General features: G+C 51.8%; 1 protein-coding gene across 6 annotated transcripts in view; it reads right to left on the reverse strand.

The window, feature by feature from the left end:
• LOC116434736 (uncharacterized) overlaps positions 1-14,177 on the reverse strand; it is an 80,254-nt gene continuing 66,077 nt past the window's right edge. For 3 of the 6 annotated variants that reach the window (XM_076367408.1, XM_031993393.2, XM_076367409.1), the window contains exons 2-3: positions 5,295-5,625; positions 1-4,880 (exon numbers count right to left, since the gene is read on the reverse strand). In XM_076367408.1, the coding sequence (XP_076223523.1) occupies positions 4,181-4,880; positions 5,295-5,625 (1,031 nt within the window). In that variant the 3' untranslated portion in view covers positions 1-4,180. Of the gene's footprint in view, positions 4,881-5,294; positions 5,626-5,772; positions 6,122-9,792; positions 10,295-14,177 lie in introns of those variants that run through there. The other 3 variants (XM_076367411.1, XM_076367410.1, XM_076367412.1) reach the window with 3 other exon arrangements.

Consider the following 14,177-nt stretch of genomic DNA (forward strand, 5'->3'; position numbering starts at 1 on the left):
TTATGTTTTTGCAGTTTATTCGCAATTTGTTCGTATAATTGGTAACTGATTTCGGATAACTAGTACTAAAAACCTAAACAATGTATGAAACTTTATACATAGTTGATTACTTATACACGGGTGGCTAAGGCAGCTATTTACAGTGCGACGCGTCGCGTCGGCCCGAGTCACGGACAACACATCTCCTCGAACCGTGATTCGTGATTCGAACGTTCGAAAACAATTCGATTCAATCTCTTCGCATTATTCCCTCGTTTCGACTTCGAATAGATTCGTGTATTCGCTAGACTGCGGATCTTTATGCGCTCTCGAACCTTGCACGGGATTTTACGAAAATGCAAACGATCGAATGAAAACGAAAGAGACGAAACGTCTAACTGTGCGGTGGTAGTCGATCGTTTCCAACGACGTTACAGGGGGGGGCGGATCCAGCGGAGTCCCGTAGAGAGAGTTAACGATGACGTCGCGTCTCTGTACGTTAACCCGATGGTGTTTCAGACTTTGGCTGGCAACCAGGTATTTTAGTGGTATTCTGCTCGCACTGCCAAGTGCTCTACCGAGAAACGTGCGGTGGAAATTAGAAGCAGACCGGGACTGTCAATGTCTTCCGATGAAAACTGATATACGAGGAGACTTTGATGATGTTCCGCAGCGGCGAGCAAGTTCTCTAGCCCGGATCGTGGCTGATAGGGCGGCACGCGTGTAACGCGTCGTGCCATTAGCGGTAACTCGCTGTTGTATCAACCGCGGTGCATGCCGTCGAACGGAGATTGGTCGAAAGCGAGGGATGCTCGGAAAACGGCGGAGTCGAACGACGATAAGGTTATACCGAGAACTCGTTTCCTCTCCGGGATATGCACCTTGGTAGCGTGGACGAGATTGAACGGAACCAGGAGGGTCATTCTCGAGCACTGTACAGTTGTTTTCAATGAATTCGTAGAAATGTCGAAACTCGCATAAACATTCGCAGTCTATACCACGGTATCGTCTTCTCCGTTACTGTGTCGTGTCTCGTTCGACTCGCAAGTCTCTCGCGAGCGTCGACGACGAATCGATTTCGCTTTGGATGCTAGTTGCACGACAAAAACATAGAGGGCATCGTCAACATTCGGTTGTGCGGTACATGCAACTTCGAATCGAGAACGACAGGGTCGTTCGACAAGGTAGAAACGGATCGGCGAAGGGGCGGCGTCTGTCTCTACGGGGAAATCTGCCAGGTTGGAGGCCACGGGTTCGAAATGCTCCGCGTAGAAAACATAGAAAAGTTCCGTCGCGCGGTGATTCGTTTCTCAGCACCGGAGTAATTAAACCGTAGAAAAGATTTCTTTCGAGCGAGATGTAATGGGAAAGCCGATGAGAAACAACGCGTCGTCCAACATCCAATTCCTTCTTAGCACTTTTGTGAATGGGGGTTGGAGGAAATGGAAAGTCGGGAGAGGGGAAGAGCACGGGTAAAGCTAAATATAGATTCAACATCGGATATGTATTTTTGTGTCACGTGACATGGGGTTCCGCGAACTTGTTTGCATTGTTATCGGTGCGAAAGGAAATTACAATACTCTCGGCGGTAATTGGACTCGGAGCGAGACGATCGGTAAGATTACGAGTTACTTGAAATTGTACAACAACGTTGAATGTCGTGTCAACGTACAGAAATAAAAATAATCAGCAGCGTGTCGTGTCGTCAACGCCGCAAACACAAGTGTTACAGGCTCGATGATCAAAGTTGGCTCGTAAACGCGTGTATCTCTTCCACCGAACCGTTGCCTCTGAACACGTGACACAAACTTCCATACCAATGTTACATCCGTCCTTCGGCTTACTCGTGCTAGGACCACTCTTACGAATAGATCAACGCGAATCGTGTGACCGACCCGATCCACGAATTAATACCAGACGTTCCTTCGAATAAACGGATTCTCACCGTTGAAACGTTCAGGCGCGAATCACGGCCGCTTTTCGAAAAATCACTCCAACGTACCGACGCGTATAATCGCTCCAAAAGAATGTACCGTGTATCTCGAATCTTTTGGAATTCATTTTTTTCTCTCTTTTCTTTTTCTTCTTCTTCTTCTTCTTCTTCTTCTTTTTTTCTGTTCCTTTTGGAATTAATTCGCGGATTCTCCCCGGTTGGGCAACTGGATGCACAGAGTATTGCACACCGTACAGTGTCCTCTGCCGAGTCCACGCTAGGATACACCATTTTTATCGATCGAGCTTATCTCTATATATATATATATGTATCTTTCGAACAATACATTCTATATACAAGAACAATGTGTACAAATTGATATACACAGTCGCGTGTATTATTTCATCGTAACAAAATTTTATAAAACTTATTGCGACATTCTTAGCTTGAGGGAGGGACGAGTTAAGAAAAATTCACGAGACCGTAAGTCGTTCGACGTATCGAAACGGAACGTACACGTTTGAAAAGCGAACAAAAAATTCATAACTACCGGAAAAACGACCGCTCGCGGCTGTACCGTTCTCGTCGATCCTCGCGCGATCGTTCCACGGGACGATCCATCGCGATCGACGTGACGCGATTAAATACAATTCGGTCGAGGCGTGTAACTCTGCCGAAGCTCGTTCTCGCTGTTGGGCTGAATCGTAAATAAGAGTTCGGTTTCACTGTTCGAAATCGAATCAACGAAAATGGGGGCCGTTAGACGAACACCTCCGATTTAGCTCGCGATACGCGTCAAGAACGCCTAAGGTTGCTTTCGAACGAATCTCCGAGTCGCGTGAACGTCCGCCGACTATTTATGACTCCAGCTCTCGACACTGACCCGCCGTATCGTTTTCGTCCGCTTCACCGCGAACGCTGCGCGAGCGTCGCGTACGGCCAACCGAATTTAATCGAATTACAACGGAAGAGATCTTCGACGTACAATTGAAAAAGTCTATCGGGATCGGTTCGATCGATGCGGTCGAAGGATCGCGAGGAGACCGACGACGACGACGACGACGACGACGACGAAGCACGAGGGAACGCATTTGCCCTCGTTACCGGTGGAACAGAGGGACGACACGCGAGACAAAACTATCGTTAATTTCATAATCGAACAACGCAGCGCAACAATTAAGGCCCATCGTGGCATTATCGCGGGGTACAGCGAATCCGTATCGATTTCATCGCACACCACCACACGTTTTTTTTCTTTTGTTTCTTAATTTCTTTAACTCTCGCAACGCTACTCTCTAAAGGCATTCTTTTTTTACAGAGTCACGAGCGCCATCTTGTCGTTCAGCGTTTTCTCGCCTGTTGCTCGTCGCGTAAACTTGTCCGTCGAGAAAATTCCACTACAAATTCATCTATATTGTTACCGATAACGTATTCTTACAAACATACTCGAATATATACAAATTACGCCTATTTATATATGTATACGCTACATATATACCTATGCGTAATTCAGGATATTTTGGTACCGATGTTCGTACGTACACCCCCACGGTCCGGTACCCGTCGATGCGCGTATGCGCGTCACGAGGTACCGCGTTCAACCCTAAAGAAACGTACAAGGTGCCCAAAACGTATCTGGCTAACGACGAAGAAGCGGCCCCTTCGTCGAGGTTACGCGAAAAGCATCCTATAGCGTTCCCCGATCGCGCGTTACTCGACGGGTTCGCGACACTGCCTCCCGTCCACCTCCAGCAAAGTCGCGACGACTTCGACGAGAGTACCCCACACCCCCTTTTTCCTAACTTGTTATCTATACCGAAAGCTCGTACGATCGGGCGACGACGAGGCCGAGTCTCGGTAGACGAGACGACCACCCCCGTTCTCGCGTACGGGACAGAGGAGATCGTTACTCGTTCGCGTCGAGTTCCCAAGACGGTACCCGACCTCGCCGGGCCGCGTCCGCTCGCGAGAGGGTGGGTCATCGAGCAGCCAGCCAACCGAAGGAAAGTCTTCTCTGCCGAATCCTCGGTACCAAACACATCCTCGACAGAACGGGAGCGCGAGGAGGGGAAGGGGCGGCCCGTCGTCGGTGTTGCTCGTCCTCTCTTTTCCTCCGTTCACACCCGAAATCCAGGTTCATCCTCGCCGTGTATGATCGTGTGTGCCGCGAAACCGTCTGCCCAGGTCGTCGTGGTCGGTCCCGCGGTTCTCCATCGAGCCGGGCACGACGACAGGAGGAGGGTGGCGGTCGAGGCACGGGGCTGCCTTCTAAGTCTCCAGGCCCGGCACTAGACTGTGGAACGTCTGGATATCGTGGAACGCTCTGCCACAGCTCTGATTGTTGTTCCTCTCGAATTTGGCTAGGTCGAAGTGCTCGTCCAGCGACTGTAGCTCGACCAGACGCTCCTCGAGGCTCTTGGCCGAGTCCGCGAACCTGGCGAAGTCGCAGATCCGGTCCGGGTCGACGACGTCCGAGGCCTCCATCATTCCGACGTCGCCGGATCTCGCGACGACGTTGTTCAGCTGCGCGCCGGAATCGTCCAGCTCGCCGGGGAACATGACGGAGCTACAGCAATTGCTCGCGCCGGTGGTGCTACTGGTGCTGTCGTTGCTCGCGTTGCTACTGCTGCCGCCGACGGCGCTGCTGCCGCTGCCGGTGGTGCCGGTGGTGCCGGTGGTGCCGGTGCTGGTGTTGCTGCTGCTATTGTTACCGGTGGTCGTGTTCGCGGTGCTGGTCGTGATCATCGTTGTCGACGATCGGACGTCCACCGTGCCCAGACGATTCTCCGGGCAGACCAGGTGATGGCGATGCGCCGATTCCGACTCTTGGACCTCGTCGATGTGAGAAAGCAACCGCGGTGTCGGCGGCAGGATGTAGAAATCGCTGAACACGTCGTCCTGGAGGTCGAGGTCGTCGTGCCTCTGACGCTTAGAGCCGAGTCCGTCGTTCCTCGTGTCGTCGCTCAATCTATAGAAAATAAATCGTGATTAGCCGCCATCGATCTTCACTGTCTCGGACGAGTATACATCTCTCTCTCTCTCTCTCTCTCTAGGAAGTTACGCGGAGACGCGCGAGTCGACAATCCCCCAAGATATTGCGCAATGAGCGCGCGAACGCTCGCTCCGTTCCCCGTTGCTTTCTTGCGTCACGTATATTATGTAAAACGAAGCCCCGGCGATTAAGATACGGCGTTCTTTTTCCGCTACCGCGCGCGTAGATCCGATCGGTGGTTCTCGCACAATTCTCCGGTTGGAAGAAGGAGCCCGCGTTTGTTGCGATTACCGAGAGATCTAGATCCGCGTTATTCCTCTAATTTTCTTCAAGCTTGGACCCAACTTGTAACTAGTATTTTTTTCCTAAAACAATCGTTCGTATCCGTACCTTTTCCTGGAGGAGGTCTCGTCATCCGTCAGGCCGACGATAAGGTTGCTAGAAACGTTGTTCTCTTTGGTGGAGTCGTTGAGATACGTGACCACCGGAAGTCCGTAATTCCTCGTCTTCTCGTCCCTGTTCTCGCGTTGCAGTCGCCTGACGGCGTTGTTGATGAGAACCGATCTGCAGAGGCTCGCCTCCGGATCCTCGATCCTCCTCAGCTTACCGGCGGAAATCTTCAGCAGACGTCGACGTTCCTCTCTCGCGCGATACTTTGCGGAAATCATCGTGGGTCGGCTCCTGCGTATCACGAGATCTTCTTCTAATCTCATCTTAGCGTCTGCAACCAGAGAAGAGGAAAACATTCATTCAAAGTCGTTCCGTGCGTGCTCTCTTTCCGATCTAGTTACGTCCAGCAACGTAAACAAACGATAATAAGCGGCAACGACGGGTCGACTCTTTGACCCGCGGCGACGGACAGACGTACATTCTTTCGTTCCGTCGAAAACTAACAAAGGTCTCCGTAATTGCTCGATTAATCCATAATTGGAGATTAAACGCGCGGCTCGACGTTGCCGTGGCACAACCTCTGCGCGAAACGCCAAGTAACAGGTGAGGTGCGACGACAGAGGTGTCCGAGTTACTACCCCCGCCACCTCCGCTTAAGGAGCTGCCCGAGACTGTGTACGTGACTGCCAGTTCTATGTAGCGTTCGATCCGCGCGGGCAAAAGTAGCGGAGGAGAGGGGAAGTTTTCGCGAGGGGAGCGTCGGCGGAGTGGCCGCGGGCACCGATTTAGAAACCCTCGACGACCGAAGCACACCCTGTCGTTTATGCGCGACAAAAAAATTGAGAAACGCTCGCGTAACGGTACCGCCGGCCGATTACAGTGGGTAAGGTTAGCGGAACGTGACCACGAATTTACGTGTTCTTGTATTCTTTTCCGCTTTTGTCGCGACTGGCCTGAATACGGCGTCGCCTTTCGACGAATCGGGACCAGCCAGCGATTTCTCCGACAATGCTAATAAGACCAATCGCGTCTGCGTTACGGTACGGTTCGTTTTTAATTTGTCGGCGGACTCGACACCGCGACGGACGTTCGTTCGTCGTTAACGTCTACGGTTTATCCTGCTTCTAAATATCTTGCACAGATACGCTATGATTCGACGCGCAAGTTTATTCGTAACACCCTCTTTATAAATATTTATTTACCACGTTTATTCGGCCACCGCGAGGTACAATCGCGTCACGATGACGAGCACAACGAAGAGACCTTTTGACCCACGGCAACACTTTCGGAACAATTTTTAGGTCGTAATCGGTCGATCGGCGGACCGAACGAAAGTGTTCAGAGCACGCGGAAAACAGGATTGCGTATGCTTTGTATCCGCTCTGGTGTCTCGTTCGGTGGCACTAATCGCGAGGAAATTGATTGGACGCGATTCGAAAGACCGACGGAATATAATAAGTGGCTATCGTCTGTTGCTCCGTCCGCGTCGCGTGTAACTCGATCGGCCAATAAATCACGTCGTTTCATACGTGACAGGAACAATCGAATGCGAGTAACGAAACCGTCGATATCGGAAATGAGATTTTTCCGACGAACCGATAGGATATCAGTGTTCCCTGAGACGCGAGGCATGCGTGACCGATTAACAGACTGCGTAATGCACTATTTATAGAGTTCGCTTTTTGTACGCACGGCAGCAACGGAATTCCCCTGCAACGCGCGAACTTCCCTGACATTCCCGTCCGCGGAGAAGCCTGAAAATATGCACGGCGCCGGATTCGCGAGAAGAAAGGTTCGACCATCGGCCCTACCGATTTCCACGTCGATTCGCGAGAAACCGTGAAACTCGAAGGATGCGCCCCTGATGCTCCTTTCCCTCCGTTCAACGGTCGTGTCGTACCGTGTAACGGTGCAGCGAGCATTTTTTTTTCTACGGCTGATCATGGAAATAACATGGAATTACGCTCTGTTCGCCGAGATATCCGACCGAAAAGGGGATACGGTAACTCCCGTTCAAAGGACGAAATATTTCAGGGAATCGTTAACGACGGCAATTTTGCAGGTTAAGCGTGGCTCACGGGAGAATCGGATTGACGCGGGCTCCGCGGCGTACTTCCCGCGAAATGATTCACCGTGCGCGTTTTCGTACGTAATTATTAAGATTTAACGAGAAGCGATGAATCCCGCCGGAAATGATTTCCAAGAATGACCGGCTGAGTCATACTCGCGGACGGAAATAATTCGGGCAACGGATTGCTCGATCGGCCGGCAGAGGGCGACTCGCGCACGTTTCGGTGCCGACAACAAAATGGCCGCTCGGCGGCGCATTACGCTAATCGCGTCGAAAGAATCGACGTCCCGAGCGTCACGTGACACTTGTTGCTAAATTATTTGTTCGTATCGGTGCCGAACCTTAATCGATACGGCGATGCGGGGGGTTCGGTGCTCGGCCGCGTCGATAACCGTATTAATCGTCGTGTCACGAGGCGCACGATTATTTCGAAACGGTGGAACGCGAAAGAGAACCGTTTCTCGCGCTGGTGGGACTACTCTTTCTAGAGAGACGGCTGTTCGTCGGGCAATTTCATTTAACTCCGTCGCCGCGGAGAACGGAGAAGAACTGTGCCACGCGGAGAGACGATTTTACGCTCCAAGCGTGCCTAAACTAACTTTCTCCGCGAGGAGAAAAAACCGGCATGGATACTCGTTACCTAACCTGTACACAGTCTCTGGCTCGGAGTCGCTGACTCGTGCGCGTCGTCCTTTCCCCACCCCTTTCCGTCGGTTTGCCGCGTGTTAGGTATACATTCGCACGCACACGGACACACGCTCGCGTACCGTACTTCTTCTTCCCTCCGACCGCCGTGTCATTTTTCCCCGATACAGTTACTCGAAAGAACGTAACTGTCGATATGGCCGAAATTATTCGCGCGGCCGAGAAGAATCCGGATTACAGACGCATTCGCGGATCGCGCGTGTGCATTTAACAGGCTCTCGTTCGCGGGCTGTGCAGTTCGAGACCGAAAACTGCGACGTTTACGCGGTCGACGATCGACGCTCGATATTTCGTGTCGCGCGCGGTTCATATTTATCTGTATCGATCTTCGCGGAGATAAGGTTCTCCGAGTGCTCGAAATTCAAGGAGGAACCAAGATTTCTGGAAGCGGTGGCTTTCCGGGGCAGTGGGCTCGCGAGGATCGTTCTAAAAACTATAACGTCACCCCGATGCCGTTACATCTAATCTTACATCACACACCGTAGCGGAGCAGTGTCTGGCAATTAAACGAAGCTTTGACCTCGGCCGGAATTAGATCCGTTTAAACCTGTCGTTTCAAAACACAGACATACTTAACCGTTTGAGGATCGCTACTCGCTCTCGAGCGCAGTGCCGATTTCCGAGTTTCTTCTCACGCTTCTCTACTCGTTTGTACGCTCGCCGAGGAGAACTTATCGAGAGTCCAGTCACCGACTAATTCTGGACGAACGAACGAACGAACGAACGAACGAACGAAGATCAACGGAAAACACACAGGCGTAATTGCCGATTTGTTGATCGAACGATGGAGCGTATTTGTCCGGCAGCTAATCGTCCGACAACAACGACAACGATAACGACAATGATAATAACAATCGTTGTAACAATATTTGCGTTGGACGTTGCGTACAGGATTGGTGGGAAAACGATCACGAAACGTGTGTACGAATGCGTCACGCATACCGAAGAAAACGCTTCCACGAGCGACCATATTGAACCGTTCAAAGTAGAAAGCGGTCGGTGCATGGGGGACGACCGGGTCGGAGCGTTGCCGCCCGTCCGTTCCCTGCAGGGGCCTTGAAAGGAATGCGCGGGTAAAAAGAAATCGGCGAGCGAGCAGTTTTACACGCTTCTAAATAAACGCGGACAGACGGACCGAGAGTCGGGCCCGTGTGCGCGCCGATTCGCTGCTCCTCTATCCTCTCGAACTCGCGATATTTATTCACCGTTTCGGCCCGTTTACGCGCATTACGTTTCATTATCAACCGCGCGCATCTCGCTTTACACCTAACCGAGCACTGCCGGCCACTGTTCGTTACCGAGCGAGAATTTCGAAAATTTCCGTAGCCGGAAACTAGAGAAGCGGCAGAAAAGCGGCAGAAAAGCGGGAATTAGCTGACGGCGGTTCGGCGAGAATCGTTATCGTTATTCCACCGTTCGATCCGCGTCGCACTCGTATCGATGTTTCTATTTGTTCGCGGGGTATCCGCCGACGCGTACACCTATCTCGCGGGGAACCACCGGTAAGCATATTTCGAAGTGGAACGCAGCACGCACCGCGTTCTCCGCGCATTCTTTAACCTCACTTTTCGCTCGATGTAGAAATCACTCGTGTCCCATTGGCGTGGATCTGTCGGGAGGTTACTTTTATTGCGAGAGCGTGTTCGTTCTACTTCTCAAGGACGATCCAATAATACAATACCGCGACGTGCCGCGGAGTAGTTACGCGGAATAATTTCTTACCGTTCCGAATATCGCGCACAGGTACAACAGGTACAACAGGTGCTCGGAAAAACGGAAAGAACGAAAGGTACGCGGCGGCGGCGGCCGTGAATCGTCGATAGAGAACTCACTTTCGAACTATGGAAAACCGTGTCTCGTCGGACGTGCACGCTCGTTACACTTTCCAGGTTCCTCGGCTGGATGCACCATCGGAAAAGAAGAAAATACAAGTCGCCGGGGAAGCAGCGCGAACGGAACGAACGCGGATCGACTGTCCGCGAGAATCCGCGCACCCGAGGATAATCCGAACGGAGCCGAAGAGAAATTTCAATGGAAGCGCGTTGTCGGTGCCGAGGAGAGCGCGAGCGAGGCCGCGTTTCGCGTGAGACGCGCACGGTGTCTCGAACTGATCTGTGCGTCACGCGTAATCGCGGCGCACGTACGACGATAGTCCCGACGACAACAAAAGTGTTATCGGGCGTCGCGTGACGTCACGGCCGGCCGTATGTGCACCACTGGCTGGCTCGCGCATGCGCGCCTCCCTTCCACGGGAACCACGCCGACAGAGAGCTACACATCGTTTGTCCTGTCCCCAGTTGTCGACCGCGGATCATTTAGCGACGAGCCTGGTCCGAGTCGCCGGAAACACTATCGCGCTTTCTCTTTTCGCGCTACGAAAACCGAGGAGGCTCTTCTCGAGACGATGTACACACTTTCTTCCAGTCTCTCTCTCTCTGTTCCCCGATTCGATATGCGCGGAATAGACGAAAATAAAATATTGGAATACTTCATGTTGACGAGAAAATGTTTGTCGATTCGAGGGTAACGTTGACCGTCGAGTCGATGCGTTTTCGCCGGTTAACGGGTTAAGGGATAATATTTGAAACGGAATTGCAACGGGACGAAAAACTGCATTGAAAAGCTTGTTACGGCGGAACGGCGGATACCGCTTTATCTCTCGACTCGAGCGCATACCCTAGCGCTCGCTCGGCTCCGGATTCCCTTCGAGACAGTGGAACAGGTACCCGTGCGCGTGTATGCGTAAACACGTACGCGCCAAACTCCGTTAAGGATTCCTCGTAGTTCGTTAATTGCACCGACACGAGTACTTTTACTCTGCTCGAGTAATGAAACGGGCGAATTTCTTTCGCGAAACGAGCCTGCCCTCTCGCGACCATAACCTCTCTGTTGGCGCGGTGCGCGCTTTCAATACCATTCGAATTAAAATGCCCGTCTTTCGATCGCGCGCCCTCGTATCGATCGAATCGACCGAGACGTTGTCGAATTTTCACGATATCTCCTTCTACGTACCGCGACTTCTGTGTCGCAACGTCTCGAGAGAGCCGCTCGATTACCAAAATTCTCTAATTAAAGGGAAAAACTCGCGGAACGCGCGACGCCGAGAAAATAATTGCGCGCACCAATTTTCCGTGAGCGCCATGTTTGTAGAACGAGACCGGTCTCGATTGTCGTAATCCCGCCGATTCCTTTCGAGCTTCTGCGCCACAAAGTGCGCACAGAAACGATGAAATTGTACGTGGCAATCGTTAAATAGGCCGTGACCATTCGCTCGGTCGACTTTCTCCGGCAAACCGCAATGAAATGAACGAAGACACGGAATCGAGGGGAAAAAAACAAGTCGTTCGTATTTTAGAACGCTTTGTCTCTCTGCGAGCGTTACAAGTATCGCGGGCGCATCGCGACAATGCCGCGACGATGACGACGATGACTGCGACGGACTACACAACGACTATAGCGACATCTTATCCCCTCGCGAAAGCTCCGAGAGTTCCCCCAGTAGCTCGAGGCTTCTTAAAATAAACCGAAAAAAAGTAGTTGCTCCTTGGCTTTTGTTTCCGATTCCGTGGCTACTTAACGGAACGGCTAGCTCCGCGGTATCGCTGTCAGGAAACTCGATGCTTCTTCTTCTAGCGAACATTTCAATCCACCGATTGCTTAAATACCATTTCTTCGAGGTTACAGAGAAATAACTTTGTTGTTCTTTGTCGCCCGTCGGACGAGTTATATTCGCGGCGAAAACACTGACACGTGTACGCCATTTCATTAAAAAAAAAAAAAAAACCATCATATATATATATACATATATATGTATGAGGGTGTGCATAGAAATATATATATATGTATACATATTTATATGTATATATGACACGCGATGCAACAGGTTGAAAAAAATCAACGAACGTAAAACCGCTGTAAAATTTTTAACAAATTTTCGATTTCGCGACAGCCGTAGAGCTTCGAAAACGAACGGGCGATACGTGCGCGAGAGACAAGCGAAAAGAATGTTGCCCCGTTACTTTCTCCAAATCACAGATTTCACATGGCGCGCGCCCCTGGAGACGCGGCGAACGAGATTCTAGAAAATTTTAAGGCGAACCACATCTTCCGATTTCCACGCCAACCGTTCGAAATAAATAAGCAAAAAGCGTGAACATTATCATCGCCGGTACGCGAACGTAAAAACTGATCGCACTATCGTGCCTAAATGCAAATTAAATTGCACAACAGTTTTTCTTGGTGGCGATATTGCGTAACCGAGAGTATTGTATTATTTCTACAACTGCAACTTTTTCAAAGCCATTATGTAAAGTACATTGCGATGTTTATTACTCGATCCCCGTTGCAACATCGTTTCCTAGTTCACGTCAATTTTCACCTCGTACGAGAACAAAGTTGCAAAGACAAGAATGCGATATTTCAATCGGATCGATAAGCATCCGGCGGACCTGTCGACCGCGTAACGAACTTACCAAAAGCGGCCTCCGATCGTGTCGCGAAACAGCCATTGCGACGAGTTAAGTCGTCATGCTCGTCGAGACGTACGCGCGCTACTTTCCAAGTTCCATGGCGAGTTAACTCGTCGCGCGTAGTTAGAGGATCAAAGAGCCGAACGATTTGGAAAAAGTTTGCGGATCGGCGAACGGATACGCCCCGCGGACGACGATCCCCGAGCCGATCGGAAATAAGCCGATTCGAACGGGCTGCGCCGGGATTCCGGTGATCCAGTCGCGTCTCTGGACTCGACTCGAATCTCAGGTTGGAACGCGGCGCGGCGAGCAACGTCAAACGGACGGCAGTAGGTGCAGCGCAATATTCCAGCGGCCTCGAGTTTCGCGTAGCAGGAACATTAACGACCGTCAGCTTACTTTGTTGTCCGTAGGCCGCCGCGCGCCGTAAAGCCACATCAATACACGGCAATCACGCTAAGAGCAGATGTTATCCCTACCAACGCCGCCCCTCCAGTTTCCGCGACTCCAGCCTGGAGAGATCGGCCGAGATTCGAGTGGGGATGAATCGGCTCGTGTCGCCGATACTCGGCGGCTTCCCCCACCCGCGCCACCACGCGTGTGTGCATCCACTAGGAATCAGGGTTGTACCGCGCGGCCACGTTCCCTTTGCACGCCATTTTTATTTGTTCTTCCCTCATTATCCGCCGTACGACTCGCTCGCTTCTCGCCGGAAGCGAAGGATATCCGATCGCGAGTCTACCGAGAGATAATCCGCGATATACTCCGAACGAAGAAACACCGCGACGAGTCATCGGTGCGAGATTATCTCCGTGATTCACGAGTGCCGATCGTTTTCCGGGAAGCCATGCGTCTCTCGGATCCGATCGGCGAGGATGTACGCCGCTGCCAGGAATAGGGTTCGAACCGCTGTTCTCGGTACGTCACGGGCGTCGATTAAATATAGCGCGACGATTCGATGAGCCACTCGCCGATGCGCCCGACGGCAGCTACGGCCCTGATAGGTGTCTCGTGCCGCGCTCGACGGTGTGCGCGCGTACGTGCAGAGAGATCGCGACTCGTGTGCGCCAGTATTTAGGTAGCGGTTGGAAGGAGAACGCTGTCGCGGAGTAGGGAGAGACGACTGTATCGATAGCGAACGAGCAGAGCGAGGAAGAGAGAGAAAGGACAGCCATAACGTCGGTGTAGACGCATGACGTCACGCGCTCCACCAGCTGGTCGGAAGACGCGCCATTCTCCTTGTTGCCATGCCCGTGTTTTTGTCGCGCGATAACACTGTCGCACACCCAGGGACGAGAAAAGCCAGTGCGCGCACTTGCGGGACTCGGCAACTTTTCGGGGTTCGCTCGCCGATGCCCCGTCACCCTTCAACCTTCGATCGAGTGCGATTCGAGTTCAGCCTCGGAGGTTAGGGGACTTCCCCCCACTCCGACCTCGATACCTCTCCCACCTCTGCTTTAAGGCCCCACCTGTTGATGGCGTTATTTCAACCTCCGAATAGCGATCGTTAATGTTAATTGCAACAACTTGGAACAATTTCAATGATTTCGTGCCACCAGCGGCGAGTCGGACCGTTCGGCGCAACGAGGCGCGACAGGGAAAGTAATTTAATCGAAAGAACGATTACGTTTAATCTAG

The sequence above is a fragment of the Nomia melanderi genome, chromosome 4 (genome assembly GCF_051020985.1).
Source record: "Nomia melanderi isolate GNS246 chromosome 4, iyNomMela1, whole genome shotgun sequence".
In the NCBI taxonomy this organism is placed as follows: Eukaryota; Metazoa; Arthropoda; class Insecta; order Hymenoptera; family Halictidae; genus Nomia; species Nomia melanderi.